Genomic DNA, 21,629 nt, shown 5'->3' with positions numbered 1-21,629 from the left:
CCACAAACTTAAAAGGATAGTCTTTTTTCAACAGAAATCATTATTGTCTAAAAGAATCCACAGAGAAATTGCTGCCTGAGACAGAAGTAGTAAACCTGACTTGTTTAAGAATGTTTATATAAAATAAAATAAATAGCAGTCACCCCAAACTCCTTGGATTTCTTCAGCTGCAGTCCTCGGCCAGCACTACCTGATCAGTTCTGCACTGCAGTAATTTTGCTCCACCAAAGTGAAATTAAGCACACAAAGAGTTATTATATAAAAGCTGCATGCAGAGATTAAACTCAATCACACAACTAAATCCCCATTCAGTGCTTTGAAAATTTACCACTAAGTGTGAAGCTAAAAATATTAGCTAATAACAGTGAGCTATCTTCCAACCACATCCTCTTGTAGAACAACATCAATAAGAGACAAGTCTGAAAATGTGCCTTAGAGGAATTAATGAACATTTGTTTGAAACAGAGCCATTTCACTTTGGGACAGGTTTTTTTTTTTTCTTCTGGTTTTTTTTTCCCCTCCCCCTCATCTAGTGAACATATCCTGCACTTCAGGGTATGGAAATCTGTTGAAATCACACCCATAGTCAAATCAAATTTAACATATCTTTACAAGATATTTATAACATGCAAATACCTAGAGGCCTTGTTTCTCACTCACATGAAGTTCCCTCATGCCAGAAACAGAGGGCTCTTTCATGTTAGTGAGGATGACTGTGTGTAGCAGACTAGAAGCTGGTTTCACATATTACATTTAACCTGTGAAGATTCAGCAACCCACATCCCCACTCCACGTGCAGCAAGCAAGCAAACCATACTGCAGCATTTTAAGAAAGGTGTTGGGCAAGCCCTTATGACTGCATCCTTACAGTCTGCACTTGTGTCTCAGCAGGACTCTGCTTCAAGAATCTCAGAAAAAATAGTTTTACTTCACCCTTCCTTAAGGGAGAAAAACAAAAAAAAAAAGAAACCCTTGCTTCGTTTGCTCCATTTTTTTTTTTATAAGCCTGTTTAGCAGCTCAAGGAGCCCAAACCAAACATTTTCTCAAGATAAAACAGATCAACAGTAAGAATTCCACCTTTAGATTCTTAGGCATCTGCTTCGCTCACAAATTTTGTCTCTTGGCCGGTGCCTAATTCAGAAATAAATTACTCTATAGTTTTTTTCACAAACTTTTCCTTATTTGTCACTTAAGAGCAATCAGAGACAGGACTTCTCAGCTGAGCAAGTTTAGACCAGAATCGCCAAGCACAAGCTATTTCTCAGAACACTTTTTGGACAACATCTGAAAACACATGCTGAGTGCCCACGCCTGCTGCGCCCACCGCAGCCACCCAAACCTGCGGGGCTCTGTGTGCTAGGGCTTAGCAACCAGTCTGCAGTGCTGAGGAGGGTCATGTCACCTGAGGGAAAATTGCAAACAAAAGAAAACCGTTTGGCTTCATCTCAGAAGGTAAACACGTTATTGCAAGCTACAGCTTTCTGGGTAGCATTCATCCCAAAATTAATAAACCTGAACTTCAAAATTCTTGCGTCAGGTAAATAAGATACCGTGTTTTAATTTACTTTCTTTAATAAACTCTGATACCTACCTAGAGGTTGGGATAATATTTCCAAAATTATTTGCCATCTGAGGTCAGCGCGTGAATAGATACAATAAATGGCTCATTTCCTGACAAAGAAATATTAAGCACCCCGTTTTTCAGAGTGCATGCCTCTGCACACAAAACCTACTTAGAACAAAAAGTCGAGCCAGATGGTGAGCGTCTTTCAGTGTTGCAAGGAACACTCATTTTTGTGCTACTAAAGAACCTTCAAGTTACACACAAAGTACAAAAGCTGGTGAATTTTACAGCAAAGGCTTTCATGAGCTACAGGAACTTTAATTTGAAATGGTCAAGCAATTTTATCCTGTACCAAAACTGGTATATACCTGATAATATGATATAAAAATATAATAATATACTTGGCTATTTAAAAGGCAGAAGACTCATCTGTGAACATAAAATATTTTTCTGCTTAAACTACATTAACATATCAAGCACTTTAGGTACTCCTTAAAAGGCTACTTTTTTTTTTTCCAGATAGCTTAAAATTCGATTGCAACAATACTTTTACAGCAACTGCAAAAAGTAAATTATACACAACTCTGGCACAAATGCCTGTTAATCTGATAACCCATGAACCCTCCCCACTACAGAGGACTCCAATTAGAATGAATAACAGAGATGTTTGGGGAATCGAGGGGGGACGACATCTGTTTGATTGACATGTGCCTTTCCTGGAAGAATGCAATGCATGCCCATAATCCTAAACAGTCTGACAGCACTAATATGACCCAATTCTTAGGAAAAAAAGCCGTATCTCTGCTGCAGCGGTTGTTTAACTATACATTTATATTGAAAAGTAACATTAAAGCTGCATGACTCTTTTCCAGTAATGCATTAAAATCTCTGCTCACATAGCTAGGAAAATGTCATATACGATCTTTCCTACTACTGCCACAGAAATGTTACAGGACAGAGCATTTTATGCTGCTTATTTTATAAAGCCTTCTGTGTTTCATTATATGTATTATTATATGCATTATATTTGTATTATATTACCGTCAAAGCTGTTAGGTTGTCCTGCTGTTAGTATTTGACTGAGAACAAACATAACTTATCATCTGCCTGACTGCTTCTTGAAAAATAGGTATCAGCTTACCCCATTGAATTACTACACCTGTTTGAATTTTGGCCACTCTATCAGAGCAGCAAGCTAGCCTGAGGAAATTTCAACACTCAGGTTTTTTTATTAGCCTGCTTGAAAAAACTTTCATAGCCTTAGGAGCCTGCAAAAAGTGAGAACACAGAAATACCAAAATAGTGAAAAAGACTGAAAGATTGCATTTTGTAGTACGACAACTGTAAACACCTCCTTTTTTTCTCATCACTAAACTACCCTTTCAGGTTTTCTGGATTATTTTTTTTAAAGCTCTGCACATACTACCTTCTCAGTCCATTCAAACCGCATGAAAGGAACATAAACCTGGAATGAACGCTATTGCTGAAACTTGATAATAGTAACCACTAATAAACATTGATCATTGGCTTTACACACCATGTTACATAAACATGGAACACATAAAATAGTATAACATTTTCTCTATATAGCTTACTGACTGCAAGACAACAATGCAACAAGGAGAAAAAACGAACTGTGAAAGAGTAAATAAATGGCGGCTCACCTTCTGTGCCATTGGGTGTCATGGAATTATTATTTATATGGGAGTTATCAAGTTTTGGACCACTGGGGGATTCACTACTACCACTTAGTCGTCTATGTGGGCTGGCTAGATCCTGCATTTCCATAGACCTGAAAACAAGATGCAACTAGTTTTAGTGACATATTCAACATGGATTACAGCGGAATTACCTATATGAGATGCAGCCCACTATTAATCAATATTCCAAAACCACTTACTAAAAACTGAACAGCTTCTCCCAACTTGATCTTTCCTTGTGCTAAACTCCTTTTGTAGCCCCCCGTACGATAATTATTTTTGCAGCTTCTGACAGAGTAAAATTGAGACACAAAGTACTGTACTTTAAACATTCATGTCACTTTGTATTTTTAAGATGGGTACAAAGATGGAATCCCCAATATATGAAGACACATGTTCTCTTAACAACAAATTAACACTCTGCTTTTTCAAGACGTACCGTTCAGTGGCAATATAATGGGCCTCCAAACCAAATAAAACACTTCAAGCAATTGTGGAAACCTATCATCTACTGACAGGGAATGAGATATTCCTGATGTATGTGTTTACTCTGGCAAACTACTTAATTGTTCCTCTGTTTCCGTTGAAACAAATGCAGCATTAAAACATTATTATGTCTGCTCACTTGTTTGCTTTGTGGATTACATAAAGCGTGCCCAACTGAAAAGGGATATGACCAACATACAGTGAATCCATATAGGCGTTAGTATGCCTTAGCACTCTGCTGTATCTCAGCAGCTGTCGCTTAGTCAAAAGAAGAAGAGACCAATTCCGGTTGAAAGCAAAAATGAAACCTTTATACAGCATGCAAGCAGCTAATATTTCCAATTTGTGTTTTTAATAGCCTTACATGAAAAGGCCAACAGCCATCATCACCTTAAATTCCCCCTTGGTTGATGCTGGGGAAACTTATGCTTGAAGTGCCCCATCCTTCCGTTTCTTTACACCTAAAACTTTTGATATTGTTATTTGATGTGCTCGGTCTAAGTAATTGCTCCCAGTAGAAATTTCATAGGTTACTGTGCCTCCAAGGCATCTGAACCAGTAATTTTTCACTTTAAAAGAAACGCTTAGGCTCTTTTAAAGACTATTAAAATTATATAAAAAATTCCTCCCACGGTAATTGTATCCTTAAGCCTATGTGTCATTTCAGCTACAAAGTTTTCACATTTTAAGTGAGATTTTATCATGAGTTTCAAACACAAATCTTTCTTTTTATATTTCATTACCTAAATCAATCTACAAGTAGAGAAGGATGATATGGCAATGAGTTTGAAAAGCCAGTAACTAACATAAAGTCAAACAATTCAGTGAAAAAGCGTACATGCTCATGGTTTACAGACATGGTTGCACACACATAAAAGCAACGACACTCCAACACTTACTCATCTGCCTAATGCGGAAAACAAGAATACTTACCACCTGAAGTTAGAAAAAAAAAAAAAAAAGAGTAGAACACTTGCAGAAAAATAGCAATTTTCAATCAAATCCTTACCTGCAGCTTGAGGAAACAGCAACATCTGAACTGCTTTGGGACTTCTGCACCTGTAAACCAGGGAAACAAACAGAAGCCTCTATTACTCCGCTTTACTACAAGGCCTTAATTTAAAGAAAGGATATCACCACAGATGACAATTCTGTTCTTTAAACCCAAAAGGAGAGGAGGAGGGCGCGGTGCCCGTGAAAGGCATATTGTCTTTAAATTGAAGGCTCAACTGTTGTTTCCCCGGCAGGTCTCTCTCCCTCCTCCCCGCGCCGGGGGACGGCGGCCAAGTGACGGGATAGTGATTCATCAGGGGCCCGTGACAGCTGCAGAGGGGCTCACTCCTCCCACGGCACAGCACGGCACGGCACAGCACAGCACGGCTCTGCCGCACACCCCCACGAAGGTAACCCCGCCGCACTGCCCGCCGAGGGCAGAGGGAGCCGCGCCACCTCCGAGCCCCCCAGCATCCTCCACCCCTCTTGCCTCTTGTTATGTATCACCGGCCGAGTTCTCTCTTCCTCCCATTCCCTTAACTCCTGGCACCTTCTTGCCCCCATCACATTGGCCTTCCTCTTCCTCCGCTCTTCGCCATCCTTCCCCCGCATTTGGGCAGTGGGGAACCCACCATTCTGCTCACCCCAAAGGCGAAGGGCGAAGCAAGCCTGAAACCATTTTGGGGAGGGGGGACATCAAGCGGCAGGTCTACCTATGGTAAAGATGCTCAATATATGACCAACAGTATTACACAACCGTCTCCATAACAAGCCCACCTCCAGCCAGGGCGAATTAGAATAAAATCCCCCACAACACCGCACAAAGTCTTTCTTGTAAAAATTTCGGCCACTAATGAGATTTCTGATAAAATGACTTAAAAGCACACTTTGGCTAAATAAACAGGAAGAAGCTGTAGCATTTACCTCTGAGGTCACTCATCAAGAAAAGGAATCTGGTTCCACTGGGAATCCCAGCATTAATTTTCTAGTTTAATAAAACAGCTCCTTTTATAACTCAGGTGAGTAGTAGATTTTTCATACTCTATTAGAATAAACACCATTGCTATGCTAACAGACTCTTCTCTGTAGCCAGTAATGATTGTCAGCAGGTGATAAAATTCAGATGAAGATACGCTGCTAGACACTGTTAGCTTAAAAGCACACAAAAGCTTCTCTGGGCAAGGTATATATCCTCTTAATGTCTGCACTGAGAATCCTTCATGTGCGTTTCCATTCAACCTGAACTGACATCTCTTAAACGATCACAGAGCAAAGACAAGAGAGATGAGGCATTTTAAATGCCATAAAAATCATCCAAGCAAATCCTACTTATGTGTCTGTAGGGTGGGGTTTTTTGTTATTTTTAATCACAGACAGAATTACTACTAGCAAGAGTAAACAACTGCTCGGGGCAGCCAGGCAATGCAGAACATTACAGAAGATGTGAAGAAGCATGCAAAAATGCATGCTGAAAAACATCAATCTTTTTGTAACTGGGTACTTAAAGTACTGCATAATGTGCTTTTCAATACATTGTCGCATGCCAAATCAAACTAGGCAAGCAGACACATTCAAAACTATGTATTTTATTTTAAAGATATTTTTTTTCTTTTCAGTTCTTTACCCCAGAAACTGCAGCAGAGTGCCTTAGGATATGTTTCTGCTGTTACTTCTAAGCACCTGGAAAAAATTATAGGTGAGAACTAAGTTGCTTACAGAGCTATCTTCACTCCCTCTTGCACAGGATCCTTTAAAACATATCTTTTATAATAATAAAAAAAAACCCTTCCTTTTTCAAATAGATGCTTTAATTAACTGATTATTCTCCAAAGTGCCCTACAGTATTACACATACTTCACTAAACTCCAAAAAACATTTAATCCTCACTATTTTATTTACCCAAATCAAAAAAAATAATCACTTCTGTACACTTATAAATATATCTATACACACACACACGTGCATGACTGTGTATAGAGAGATTTTGTTTTCAGATTCATGGGACTAAGCAAAAAAAAAAAATGCAGTTCATTCAAAGTGAATTAAATATATACCTTGTATGTCCCCTAACACTCTATGATTTGTGAAAGTTCATATCCACAATCTTCATTTTCATTAGACATACTTTAGATATATTCCTTTGTGTCTCAAGGATTATTTAAACCATGTGTTGCACGTTACCATATTTAAAAATGACTCTTTAATCAAAATAACTTTAAAACAACTAATCCTCACTTAGGCTGGTCAGCTGAATCCACAGAGTGGTCCAGGAAAAATAAATCTACTCTCAAGAATGCGAATGCAGACAACAATTAGACACAGATGTGAGTGAAATTAGTTACAGTTTACAAAATGCTACACTTCACATACTTTCAGTTTTTTATGTGCAGTACAAAATTACAACGTAGTAAGAAACCACACTTATGACGACCAGTTCATAGAATAAAAACGTTTCTGGGTGGCGTGTGCTTGCTCTCATATATTCTCCCATTTTGCCGACAGATTTCTGGATAACTGAAGTTCTGCAACAAAACTCACATATCAAACAAAAAGTGGGAAAAAAAATGCAACAGCCTTACCCAGCCAGTCAAAGGGGCACACAAAAAAAAATATCAAAAAGAGAAAAAAGGAGCTGTCACTCACCCTTCATCCTCTGTGCTCTGCTTAAACTAAAAATGTCTTATATTCTAAATGACATACACACTCCCCTTAATACCTAAAAAATATTACTGTGTATAATTTTATTGTTGTAAGTAACGTTCACATCTTTCTCCTCAATACGGATTGCAGGTCTGGGCACTACACAGTACGTGGCGATAGCAAAGCTACTTAAAATTCATCCATTTAAGAATCTTAAATCAGTAACATCAAATTCTGATTAGTTAATGAGGTCTTTTAAGTTTGCCTTTTTTCTAATTAAATTTATAATTCTTCACAGATGTAGGTTTTGTTGATGTTCAATTTGTCTCTCTCATTTTGTTAAACCTCACATAGTACTCCACCAATCCATTGAATAGCCACATTAAATCTGTTAATACCATGCTCTTCAACCCCAGAAATTATTTCCAGAAGGCAAACTTGCTTTGAGAGATCATCAAACAAGACTTAAGGTACACATTTTATCACATTTTCCCTACCACAGAGCTCAGGATGCGGAGGAAAATTCATGACTTTTGCACTGTTTATTATACTTTGCTAAATTACAAATCAAAAGCATCTGACAGAAGATCATGTATGAAGCCAAAAAGTTAATAATGTTCTGTGAAAAGTAAACTGTAAATGGGAAGGGATTCTAAATTTCAGCAGCACAGAGCAAATAAAATGTAGGTACTTGTCTAAATTACAGGTTTTCCACAGTATTTTTGCTTGCTAGGAGCAATTTTTTTTTAATGGCTATAATTTAAAACATTTTTCCAGCTGAAAAGAAATTTTCTACGTGAAAATAAGAAGTTAACCCAGAAAAATATAGCCAGCACACACACTTTTTCTTAAAAGACAGTTCTGCTTTAATGAAGCAAATTTAAACGACAATGGCAGTTTTCAAATCAGTGTTCCCCCTTAGGAAAGAAAAATATCTGTCATTTTTAGCAAGGGGTAGAGGGAGGGAAAGCAGACTTTTCCCCCCAACAGCACTCTTTGAAAGTGCTTTGCCTCCTTGAAAGTGCTATGCAATCAGTATCAACAACCAAAATGTTAGAAAACTACAATGCAAATTGGCTACAAAAAGGCACCTTACTGGCAACACATGAAGCTGGGCAATACTTTCACTCTTCCAATAATTGTATCACTGGGCTCTAAGTGAAGAGGTAAGGCTTTCTCACTAGATACTCACATCAAAGGCAAATTGCACTTATTAAAGCAGAAGCAGGTAATTAGGTAATTACAGTTATTACATTTTTAATTACTAGTTTAAATTCTTCTAAAAGTGCTATCCTGCGTGCTCATTTCATACGCTTATGAATGAAATGTTTTGAAACCCCACGACTTTCTTCCCTTTAAGAAAGAAGTACTACAATGTGACAATGCTCCTACTATGACCAGCCATTTAAGAATGTCTTTCTGCTTTTCCAAGATTTTTTTGGCTCCCGAGAAATATTTCATACTTATTGCAATTCAAACAAAATGATTACTCATTCTTTATTCTCCACTCTCCAAAGGCGAAGCGTGACTCGAGCTGTCTGTCACTGCGCAGAACTGCTGAGAGGGGATGGCTGCTCGCTCCCAGACCCTACCAGGCCTTGGGAAAACTCTGACAGCAGCGAGGTGCTTGGCTAAATACCGCGTGTCCTGGGCTTGTGAGCAACACATAAACCACTGTGTGCATGTGTGTTTATATGCGTAAAAAGTATATAGTGTGCATACACACACGTATGTATTTACAGATACATATGCACATTAGTTATTTATTTTGCACACCGAAACAGCAGTCTGTGCTCTGACAGATGCTTTGCGAACCGTCTCAGTACGGGATGGAAAATAAAAGCTTCTTTATATGTGGTGTCTAACATGAAAAACTTGCCACGATACACCGCTGAGCATTTCCACTTCTTATCCCAAATTTCTCTCTGTGATAGTTTTTAAATTTAAACAAATGGCGTGAAATATACTATGCCCCCCTTCTTTTCCCTGAAAGCTTTTATCTCTTTTGCTTGCCTCAGTTTGAAACGTTTGCTTACCAAAAAACCCCCAACAAAACCCAAGCACCTTCTAAGAAACGTTTTTAAGTGCACCGACACCTTTAGTTTTCCCGAACCACCCTTTCAGTCCAAAGGGCTGTCCTCCCTCTCCTTGGTGTTTGTCAGGAACGCCGGGAGAAATACCTACTGGGGAACGTCCTGTGGGTCTGGGTTGCTCAAACGCAAGATGTAAATTTAATGAGACTTCCAAAGGTCTTTAACTTCCTCGTTTTAAGACGATCCTTCTAAATGAGCCACCTAAAGTGTCAATAAATGTCAAATATTTCGGTTGCGTAGATGTTTGTTCTGTCATTTTGAAACGTCCTCCTGTGGGGATCTGTGTGTTTTCCTTGGTGTTTGGGAAATTTAAACATATTAAGCAAAAGGATTTCCTGCTTCAGAAAGCGCTGTCAAAATCTCTGTTCAGGCATTCTTCCCTCCAATTATTTTTTTATTATTATTATTTTTCTCACGCTCTCATGTCTGTTTCAGAGAGGTCTACGGGTTTCCTATACTACGTGCCTATCCCCCCCCTCCCCCCCAGCATCTCACCATCACGTTATTCCGATCTGCCGGACCATTAGCACTCTAGGAAATCCAACAGGAGAATCCCCAAACCCGGCTGATCACGAACAACAGACAGAACCGCCCCAGCCGGCGCTGCGGGCAGCCCACCGGCTCCGCCTGAGGCACGGCCGCACCCGGCCGGCGAGAGCTGCGCGCCGCGGCGCTCCGGGACGGCAGCGCCCGCCGCTCCGCCGCGCAGGGGACCCCGCCGCCGCGCACCGGGCTGCGGTGCCCGGGCCGGTGGCACTCGCCCTCTGCTCCCGGGCTTCGCCTGCCCCGCTCGCCTCCCCCGCTGCCCGCCGCGCCGCCCCGGCAAGCCGCTGTCAGCGCCCGCGCCGCCCGCTGTACTCACGGTGCCGGGCGCGCCGTCTCCGCGGCGCGCAGCCTCCGCGGGCGCGGGCTCAGGGCGCGGCGGCGGCGCCTCCCATGGCGCGGCGGGGCAGCGCGCCCCGGGGCGCGGGTCGGGGCCGGGGCCGGGGCCGGGGCCGGGGCCGGGGCCGGGGCGGGCAGACAAAGCCGCGGCGGAGGGAGGCTGCCTGCAGCCCCGCCGCCTGTTTGCTCAGCCTTGTGGGTCTGCCCAGCAGTGCCTGGGGGCACGCTGCCGCTCCCGCGCCCTCTCTCCTCCTCACTCCCCTTTTTCTTCCCTCTTTTTCTCCCCCCCCCTTTTTTTTTTCCCTTTGGATTTTGTTTTTGTTTTTGTAATGCAAACCGCAGCTATTCTCTCGTCCCGACCTTATTGGTTTAACAGCAACAACTGCAACGAGGCTTGCGCGCTCTGAACTCAACCTTCCCGCTTGGGCGCAGCGCGGCCGCGGCTGCCGCGCTGCGCGGGCAGCTCCGGCTGCGCGGAACCGGCGCGGGCGCTGCGCGCCCCTGCCCGCGGGCCGCCCCCGCCCCGCGCGCCAGAGCCCCCGTTTTGCACCTTCTTCAGCCGCAGCCCTGAACAAGTCATGAATCCCTCGGGTCCCTCCTCATCGCAAAAGTTTAATCGTGTGTAGATGCGTCCCCTCGAGTGAGCTGGCTTTAAACAAAAGCCGTGCTAATAGAATAACTGCAATTAAAGCGACGCTGTATCAACGAGCGAAGCTAAATGAGGATACTCACAGAGGCTCCTAAGCACACAACCAGCACGCACGTCCGGACATGCCGTTTTGATTGGATATGTAACAGATTTGTTCTCAAATATCTGAGATTCTTGCAACCTTGTAAAGAAAAGGTCTGCTAAAACTATTTAAGCCGGCCTTCTCCAATTTAAAGGTATTTATCAAATAAAGTATCTGGACCTTTTAAAATGGTTTAAACAGCGCAGATACGCGAAATACCCATACCCCTAGAAAAATTTGTAAATACACTCAAATTTGTATTTTACATTCTTGCTACTCACCTACTAGAGTTTTACAGTTTTACAGACCTTACAAGTATTTCCAAAGAGAGAGACGGTTGCATAGAGTTAAATTTGTGCATTAAGTAACAGTAACTCTTTAAAGCTTAGCTTTTACCAATCAATAAGTAATTAAGTAATTTCATTACTAAGCCATTAAACTGGAATGGGTTTATGATACATTTCTATTACAGCACTTCCAGTTGCTCATAATTCAAAAAAAACCTCTTTTACAAATATATACATTATGTTAAAAACATTATAACATATACTGTAACTAAATTTGACCGGGGTTCTCCGGAGCATTTCCACTTTGTAGACAGTATCTTTCAATTCATGTAACACGTATTTTTCTACACTTTTTCAGTACACGTAATCCAAATATGATGAGGAAAACAGCGTAATGATTCGCAGTACCAGAAAAGTCTTAATACTACACCAGGTCTATAGCACTACATAAAAAAACCCCACTTTATACTGTATAAATAGATTGAAACAGAACTTTTTTTTTTTTCTTTACAAAAATCTGTGGTTATTCGCTGCTAATATATCCTTACCTTCAATTAACTAATCTGTGAGTGAAAGCAATACTTCTAGAGGAGAAATGTCTTCTGGCTACTACATCCCAGTAAGCGAGACATTATTTTGTAGCAAGCACACTGGGAATACTTCAGGAAAGCAGATCGGTTTGCAAAGCTACAAGTCAACCTCGAGCTTTGAAAAGGCACCTAGGATTTCATTTTGTTTAGCGGAGAAAAGGGATCTCGGGACAGTCACACACCATATATGGGAGCCCAGGTCAAAACCAGCAGCTTTCCATTGGGCCCGTCGGCGCAGCCAGCGCAGACACCATCCCTTCACCTCTCCACACTCACAAACTGGGTCTCGCGCCAGGAAAGCTACTCATGATGTCCTACACTAAACTGCAAAAGAAATACAAATTACTTATTACAGAGGCATGCAGTTTTGTCAGGGAGAATTCACCGAAATCCTGAAATACATGGCTATGCAATCATTCTGGACAATGTGCTTTCAGAACAGCCGTGTTCCTCTGGAAAATGCTTACCACTGAAGTCTTTACCAGCGTTAGTAAGATCATCTGTAAAAACCCTACCCAATCCTACATAAAGACGCACGTCTTGCTTCACTGCCTGTAGGAGCTCCATCTATGACATGAAAAAGATCTGGTGCATACTTTCAGGAAGCAGAAGCTCTTTTTTTTTTTTTTTTCCCGGGATAAAAAACTCAAAAAATATCATATGCTTGTTGTAAGGTACCATCTGACACTGGAAAATGTAACTCAAAACCCTTTCTCAAAAATAGTGATACTGGAATGAAGTTACGGAAATAAAAAAATGATTTAAAAAAAAAATTATGACTGCGACTTCCAGTGATGCATATGAATTTTTGCATGTCTGTTTCATTCCGTATCTGAAAAAAAAACCAACAAGTACTGCAAAAAAATCAGTTTTAATGTTTTAAACATAAAGCTTACTGAAACAGTCTACTGTTGGTTAGAGTTCATAGTCCCTAATGGGAGTTTTGTCTAAGTAATAACTTTAGGAGTGTGCCCAGTCTCTGTATTTAATTAAACTAAGAGAGATACACACACACACATACAGAGCTTGATGATGTGATGATAAAAATGGGATAAATTACACAGAGGCTAAGACGATCAGAAAAAGGGTGTTGACGATGCATTGCAAGAAAAGAACTGGCTTTGAATTTTTAATCTCTTGTGTAGTATGGCATGTAGGCAGTATGGGAACTGAAGCCATATAAATGATCTAGATGGAGGATATAAGATAAAGTAGGGTCCTCTGTGTTTATACAGCCATTAAACAGTGCCTTAAAGTTCTTTATCTGATGTCTGAAGATTGGACTTCAGATTAGTGTATATCATTACCCCATGGTACAGTCTAACCTATGAACTCACCCTACAGCTGATACCATGGACCAGATCCTCATTTGGTTTACATGACTGCAGCTTTTTTATTTCAATAGCTAATCTAATTATGCCAGCACCTATTTGAAACCTATTTGAAAGAGGTTTCCTTACTTGGCTTTCTGGTTTTGTTCTTCCAACTGCACACCAAATCACTTCAGGCTGCGTCGCTGATCACTGGCACCCCACATCAATGTTAAACCACAATTGCACTTAACACTGGGTTTGGAACAGAGATTTCAGCGAGATTTGTAGATGTTTACATCGTGCCCAAATTTGCCCTGATTCTGCATTCCTGCTGATGCAGCTGGCATCTCAAGAGTCTTAAGAACCAAATGACCAGCCCTATTACACAATATCAAATCCACAACAAGTATGCTGTTACAACTGTTACTCAGGCAATATGGTTTTAACTCCATATACAGTGTCACACGCTTGTTTTAGCACAAGTAAAGCAGGTCCATCTTGAACACAGTATTTACTGGGCACTTAGGTGCCACAATTACAGACGTGCTGATAATGAAGAGACATTAGATATAGGATGGATATGGAATAGTGCGATGTTTGCATGTTTGCCTCTAAGTAGGAAATGCTACGGAAATATTTAATATTAGAAATAGGCCCAGGAAGGGCACACTTTGCTAAAGCAAAAGATGCATCCCATGGCTCCTGAAAGCCACTGCCTGGCTCTTTGCATAACAACTGCAGTGCAACGTCAGAACCCTCTGAAGCAGGCAATATCCCCCCTATGTCTCCATACAAGTTTTATCTTACACATAGCAGCTGTTGCCTAGAGACGTCCCTGGCTGGAGCAGAAGTTCGCAGCATTTGACAGGAGCCCTTATTGTCTTGTGCTACTCACGTGAGCAACAGTAGAAAGACCTTGGCAAATACAAACAACAAAAAGTGACAGAAACCAACCATTTTAACTGTTGTGTCCAAAAACTATCACTGTGATTGAGAAGGACAATTGCATTATATTCTTTCAAGATGCACTGGATAAAATTAATAATGAAATATGGTCTATGTGTAACGTGTTATAAGAAAAGGTCTGTGTTGTTAACCATCATCCTTAGTCAAAATGTGTATGAACTCCTGGCCCCAATGACATCTTTGCTAGTTTGCATGCAATTGTACTTGGTTTTAATCAACAACCTGTATTAAGTACAGGATCATTTTGTATACTTTAAAATAGGAAACAGTAGACTTTATTAATCCCTAAGTAGATACTGCTTTAGCTTTTTGAATGAATGCATGACTTTATGTGATTCTGAAATAGTTCTTGACAACTGTGATATAAACAAATGCAGAGATTTTCCACAGGAGAAACGGTCAAGGTTTAGTTTGATAGCAAATACCTTTCCCATTTTTTCACTTTCCAAAATCAAGGTATGTTTGTTTTTGAATCGTTACATCTTAAAAGCATTATGTAAGAGGGGGAAAAATATATAGTGCAGATATATATATAAACTTACACACACAAACAGTGTAAACTATAAGTACTCTAACGGCAAAATAAATAAGTAGTTTGGCAGGGTGAAGGGAAGGTTTCCTACATGAAGGAAAGTTTTAAATATATCTAATACTGTCGTCTTCCTTTTGGTAACTTTGTAACATCCAACTGAAAACTTCCTACATTACTTTTCTCTTCTAGAAATCTCATGAAGGTAGTTACACTTACTACCACCACACAAAACTACTGGTAAGTTTTGGTCTCGAGCATCTGAAGTGGATGCTCTGCCCAAAACTAAGGGCATTGCTTTTCCCTAAAGACTGAGACACCAGATCTGTGACACTCTGAAGGCAGAGCTCTGAGATCTACTCCTGATTTAAAAGTAATGTTGTTAGCTTTTCTAACTACAACACCCTTCATTTAAGCATTGCCTTAGCTATTCAATTGAACTACTGAAAATTACTTTCCATCTTCCGATAAAGTTCAATAGTTTTACAGGGGGATTTTTAATACTGTCTCTGGTAACTGAGAATCACTGAAAACGTCACCTTTTTATCCACAAAACACTCAGCTCAAAGGATACATAAACATGTTGGTAACTGTTTATAAAAGTAATCCCACTGAAGGCAGAGTAATTTTCTTTGAACAAAGTTATTTGGAGAATTAGCTGTTTGCAAGATAGGGGGTGAAATGAAAGGAGTAAATTGCAACCTGTGAGTATCCTTGAGAAAGAGCTCATTTTTCTAATTTACATTCAAGCTTTCACTCCAGCTCAGCATGGAAACATAACTGCCTAAAAATTGAAAATAATCATCCTTCACTGTGACATGTGAGCAACAATTTGCTTACAAGAATGAGCAAGTCAAAACAAATGCACCCGTGATGATGAGGAGCAGTTTGCTAGCACTCTTAACAGGCGATAAAAGCTATACTCAGTAGTTCCTCAGAAGACTAAGTTGCACAAAGATCACAGTACAAATGAGACATTACCAGTGAGCTGACAAAATAATCAAGTCCCGTTGTTCTGTAAAGACTATAAAACACATCATTTCCCACACACGCCATTCTTCCGTAGTTTGTCCTCCCACAACTGTTTAAGTCTGCCTCATCATTCCTTTAGTGCTACTAGCAAAAAGTTTGAATTTAGAAACCATTGCAAATTTTTTTCACAGCAATAACTTACATTTTTGCCAGTGATATAAATACAGCGCACTCTATAACATGAGTCAGCTCAGTAATGCCAGACTGTCTTTTCTCCGACTATTTTCCATTAAAATGAACAAACCCACTTTGTCAGCACCTCCTATAAGGTGAAAAGGGAGATGGAAAGTTCCTCTTTGTTTTTCAGCCCTGAGTTAAAGTTGTACTCAAAATTCTTAATTCTGCAAGAAAAATGTTTGTTCGCTAACCACAGAAACAATAGATTTATTTGTTGCAAATTCCATTTTGTTATTATTTCCTAAATGCATTCTGTATTTTTTTCCTGAAGCATCATCCATGTCACTGTTCAACAGTAGATGGAGCAGTGGATCATTATTGTATTTTAGTTATTTGTGTCAATTATTGCGTAATTTTTCAACTGCTGACAAATAAAACTGCACAGGCAAATAAAAAAATGTTATAGAGAAAATAATTGTTAGTTAAAGCATTTAAAATAATGATGAAAATTGAAAGAACAGCAATCCAAGCTCACTTTGACAAATTATTAAGACAAGCCTGCATTGGTGACTAATATAAGTGATTCATAAACACACATTCAAATCACAAACCTTGCATTAGTTGAATACAGTAAACATGTATGTCCTTAACCTTGAAACATTCAGTCACACATATTTCTCTTACGACGATCAGGAAGGGTGAAGCATCTTCTAAAAGTGAAGTTCATAAATATTCCACAATTTGGGCCTTGTAACAAAAAGGAAAAAGTGGAAGTCTAAGTTACAATAATCATTACAAGGACAATTTATTTTCACACTTGCACTAATTGCTTTTTCTGTAAACTGTTTTTAAGAAATTTACCACAATGAATTCTTTTGAACCTTACAGTAATTATACCATGACCCTCATTTGTTCAGCAAAGGTTAGACTCTCACCTAACTGTAACCATATAAAATTAAGTGTTTAGTTTAAGATAACCATCCCAAGTCTCATCTTCAGTGGAGAGAGACAGGCACTTCCAGTCACGGGGAACAACTCAGTTTGTTGTTCTCTCCATAGACACAGATGATGGCTTAAGCTAGCTCTCAGCTTTTGATGGCTGTGGCTCCCCCAAGAATCCAGACTTTGTTGAACCCAGCACTATAATTTCCCTTAAAATCTATTGGGTCTCAATAGTAATTGTATTCACAGAAATCTCAATTGCTGCATGCTCTATTTTGAAACTTTGTAGAATTACTGAGAGTCAGACTGCCAATATTTGTTGTTAGAAATCAAGGCCAGGGGAAAACTTCTCAGATGGCTTCAAAGTCCCAGTTCTCATCTCCAAGCCTGGCTCCCTCCCCCACTTCCTTCCAGCAGCATTAACTTTTTCTCTGCAATCTCACAAATCGGAAAAAGAGTAACCTCTAAAGCTGTTTTAGACTGAAGGTCAGAATTCAAAGGATTGGTAACTTTATCCGCAGAGCCTTGCAATCACATTGCTATTGGAAACACACCCAGAAGCACCAGCACTTGAGATGTTTTTATTAAGCAATGTCAATAGGTACGAAATTTGAAGGTTGGGTGCGTTTTTTTTTTCCATACTGTAAAGTTTATCAAGACTCATATTTGCAAGAGATCAAATTGCTTTCTGCCACTGAATTTTAGTTTAAAGTTCTCTGAGGTAAGGAAACTGGGCTCTGTGTTACATGCTAATGAAAACAGCAGCTTTGGTTTGTTTATCCAAATACTTAAAGAGAGGCACCTCTTGCAGCCAAAATGTAAACAAAGCTTAAACTTTTTTTACTGCTTGGATACTTCCAGGCTACTAATACAGATTTTTTTTTTTTTAATTAAGTGCATTATACAGATTTTCTACATATATTTCCTGCTGGACAATCTACCTTTCCAAAGAAATACTTAATTCCTAAACCAATTATTCATAATTACACCTATATTTTCAACCCATGAACATAAGACTACAGATCCCTTTCAAACCTAGGCTCAAGAGAAAAAAAATCAGAGGGCAGGCAGTACTTTTGTCCCTGCAAACCTGTCATTAATTTAGAGGGAAACTGGTTAAAATAAGGATTTCAATAGGGTTTCACAGGAAAGAACAAGTGAATGCTTGATTTCACTATCGAAAAAGCCAATCATATACCATGCCCCACTGTCTTTTAGCACATTTGCATGCACAAAGGCTGAAGCACTCATATCCACCCAAGTGATTTATCTGATGAAGTTCTGAAAATGTGTCTTTAAGGGTGCTTCGCCTTTTATAATACGGGAATCTCCATACACAACAGACTCCATTAAATAATGTTGCTAAACTAGATGCAGACAAATGAAAACACCCTTTGCACCGGATGCCAATTTATGTGTGGGAAGGCACAGCACAGGTACTGCACACCCAGCAGTGGCAGAACACTCTCCATGCAGTGATACCAGAAGAATGCAGTAACATAAGGAGAAGAGGACACAAAGATACACACAACAGAAGACAACTGTATGAACAACTTGAAACAAAGGTGGATGAGCAGATAAGCAGTTTTTAACTCTTATAATTTGATTATAAAAAACCTGTAAGTTGGCAGCTATCAGCATAAGTAATGTGTTGAGTTCAACTCAAAAGTGCTTATTTATTTCCCATTGGTGCATCTGGTGCCACTTTCCTTATATTGATAAGCAGGGTACCTTTGCATATCTAGGCTGATTTTTAATAGCTCTTCTGGAAAGTGGCAAATCCTAAATTAGAGACACCTACGAAAAAAACATAGATTTAGTAGCCTAAAAATGCACTAGCTTTAAACATACTCCACCAACATACTCCACTGCAGACAACTGCTTATTGAAGTCAAAATTATACTGCTGCAGACTGAATGCTTCAAGCGATGCCGTATGGTGCCTGGAACACAAACAAGGGCTCCATTGCCCTGGCTCAGGGCACTGGGGGTGCTGCTGCCTGCTCCACCAAGCCACAACAGGCTGTGGCTGTATGGGAAAGCATCCCCAGCCCCCCCAGCCACTGATGAATTGCTTCCCCACCCCTTGCCACAAAGGCAAACAAGCACCCAGGACGAAGGCTCCCCCTCCTGAACCTTAATCCATGTCTAGAAAGGGTTTTCAATTCAGAAAGAGCCTCCTCAAGAACTGCATGGTGCCTACAGTAGGGAAGGGGGAGATCCAAGGGATGGAGAGTGGCTGCCCCTTAGGTGGGTACAGCCTGGGCACCACAAGGCTCTTGTTCCTCCATGAGACCCAAAAAGGCTGCCACAAACCAGCAGTAATACCCCTACAATGCATTTCTCTTCCCTCCTATCCCCCTTCTCACAAGAACTTCATTACTTTTAGTTCTAACCTTCTTATTTAAATAAGAAAACACTGTTAATATTTCCACCTACAAAATATTGTGTATGCATCTCTAAAGCTTGAATTAAAATATAATCAACTTCATTTTAAGTTTCTTTTTATGGAATTGACCTCAGACATATGTGGTATACCAAGCACAGCAGGGGCTTTATACAAATCTTTCTCTATTACTTGATGAATTCCAGGATTTGGCTCTTGTTTTTCTGGTCAGTAAGTAAATAAATAGTAAATGGTTATGCAGTATGCATCATGAAGTAACAACTCATAGGTCAACTGGTTTTTTTAGAGCAATTGAATACGGAATTGCCTAAAATTGTTTTTACCATCTGAAGAATGTGCAGGATGAAATAGGTTTCAGCAGGTCCTACATCACAAGGTTCCTGTCAGCCAGCATTGGGGTCTGTTTCAGCCCAGGCCACCGCCCTGCAGTCTGATCCATAGGTACCAGTCTGTGGTACCCATTAATAGCCCTTCTGAGCTCAAAAGGGCTGTGTACCAATGTTGGAGTCGACGCTCACAGCACAGGTTACAGGATCCAGGTCCAGTTATCTCTTCATGTTTGGATGCACAAAGTCCACCAAGACACCCGTTTCTCAGAATTTGAATGGGTACCATAAAACGACTTCAAGTGAGCGGCAATGAAAAAATAGCTGCAGGTTAATACGCAGTAAAAATGTTTCCTATTAATTTAGTAAGAAAAGTGGACTTCAGAGACCCTGAATAAGAGGTTTGAAGACCACTGTTTACGTTTGGTTTAGAAATTCATGACTATGAATAAAAAAAGAATAAATCACAGTGAATTAAGAGATCGGTTTGAGACACTGATTTGCTAAATCTTAACACTCACCTAAGCTTGCTTGTTAACTTTGCAAGACATAAGATTCTTTGTTTTAATAAAACTGCAATGTACAGCTTAAAGACACTTGCCAAACTTCCAACTTCAGCTCTGTTTAAGCACATACATGGCATTTCTCTTGCTAGAAAGATCCATGTATAATACCAACAAATATTCTTCCCTCAAATAGCTGAGAACTAACAGCAACGTGAACTATTGGCAATCGGAAAGCAGTGACATCATTTAACAGTCAACAAACATGAAAGTGTCTATGCAGGCATCACTGGAAATGTGATAGCTTAATAAATAATAAAAATAGTGATATCCAGACTTTATAAGATTTCCACATATCAACATGCCATAAGCACATAGGTGTCATTTACTCAACGGACTGACTAATTCATTTCATACGTCCTTGATGAAAATTTGTTTCCTCCAATCCTAGAAGAACAAATAAGCCACAGCACCCTTCCCTGCCTCACATCAAATGCAATGATATCCAAATTAACATCTCCGTAGGGTGGATTCTACTGGAAGAAAAGGTAAATCCAGTAAATTTTGTTTGCTTGAATGGATCTTGGATTAGCTCCACAATTTGAAAAATCTCAAAGAATTTACTCCTTTCTCTGCTTGCCTTCTGAAATATGCAAATGGATTCACAAAACAGATCTTAAAAAATAATGAATTTTGAAACATCCTTTTATGAAAGCTTGAGAGAAACAAGTATGCTTTGAAAGGTTCAAACTGATGTTCAGCCTTTATAAGTGATTAATAATACCTGACCAGGAATACCAAGTAAAAGTTAGCATCTTATTAATGACTGTTGGTTAACAGTTACAACGAAAAAGAAAACTATGACAAGGTATTAATATCATGAGTAATTATGCTCGATAATTATGAATTCGATAACCAAGTGAAAGGAGTATTTTTTCTTGCTTACCAGAAAAAAAAGCAAATACCCCCAAACAGCTCCCACCTCCAGGAATTTGCCTTAGCTTTCAACCTAACTTAAAATGCAACCCAAGCAACTGTATTGGACATCATCTAAGAAAACTGAAGTAATTAACGAGGTCATATAGGAACTGGTGCTTAAATTGTGCTAGTGAGCATAGTGAGTGCCACTTCCCTTGCAGACCTGAGCACCATGCTCAGACTATCAGTCCCTGCTGCCTAGGGCCTGCTGGCGTTCAGAAAACATCACAACATCCACATCCTCAGGCAAATGCTATTTGTTAGGGCTGGACACAGCACCTCTTGCAGCACAGCACAGCTGGGCTTGAGGGTGAAAAAAAATTTATTTTTTAGGGAACCTTCTGCCAGCTAAAAGAGCTATTCCTAAAAAAAGTGTTTTCAAAATTTCCCATAATTTTTTTTTTCAAACATTTGGGCTGAAACAAATGAAACCCTGATTTCCTGCAAGTCTAGAGAACATAAATTTACTATTTAAAATTTGTTTGGTTTCCTCTACCTGCCTGCAATCGCAACTCTTAATTTCATTAGCTGAAATCTGCTAAATGCATCC

At 39.8% G+C, this 21,629-nt stretch overlaps 1 protein-coding gene across 10 annotated transcripts in view; it reads right to left on the bottom strand.

The window, feature by feature from the left end:
• Nucleotides 1-21,629, bottom strand: part of EYA1 (EYA transcriptional coactivator and phosphatase 1) — a 167,847-nt gene that overhangs the window by 82,048 nt on the left and 64,170 nt on the right. For all 10 annotated transcript variants that reach the window (XM_056333201.1, XM_056333199.1, XM_056333196.1 and 7 more), the window contains 2 exons: nucleotides 4,761-4,810; nucleotides 3,230-3,357 (listed from right to left, as the gene is read on the bottom strand). In XM_056333201.1, the coding sequence (XP_056189176.1) occupies nucleotides 3,230-3,357; nucleotides 4,761-4,810 (178 nt within the window). The remainder of the gene's footprint in view (nucleotides 1-3,229; nucleotides 3,358-4,760; nucleotides 4,811-21,629) is intronic.

This window comes from Falco biarmicus, chromosome 3, assembly GCF_023638135.1.
Source record: "Falco biarmicus isolate bFalBia1 chromosome 3, bFalBia1.pri, whole genome shotgun sequence".
Classification (NCBI taxonomy): domain Eukaryota; kingdom Metazoa; phylum Chordata; class Aves; order Falconiformes; family Falconidae; genus Falco; species Falco biarmicus.
This window is presented reverse-complemented; position numbering and strand designations above follow the sequence as displayed.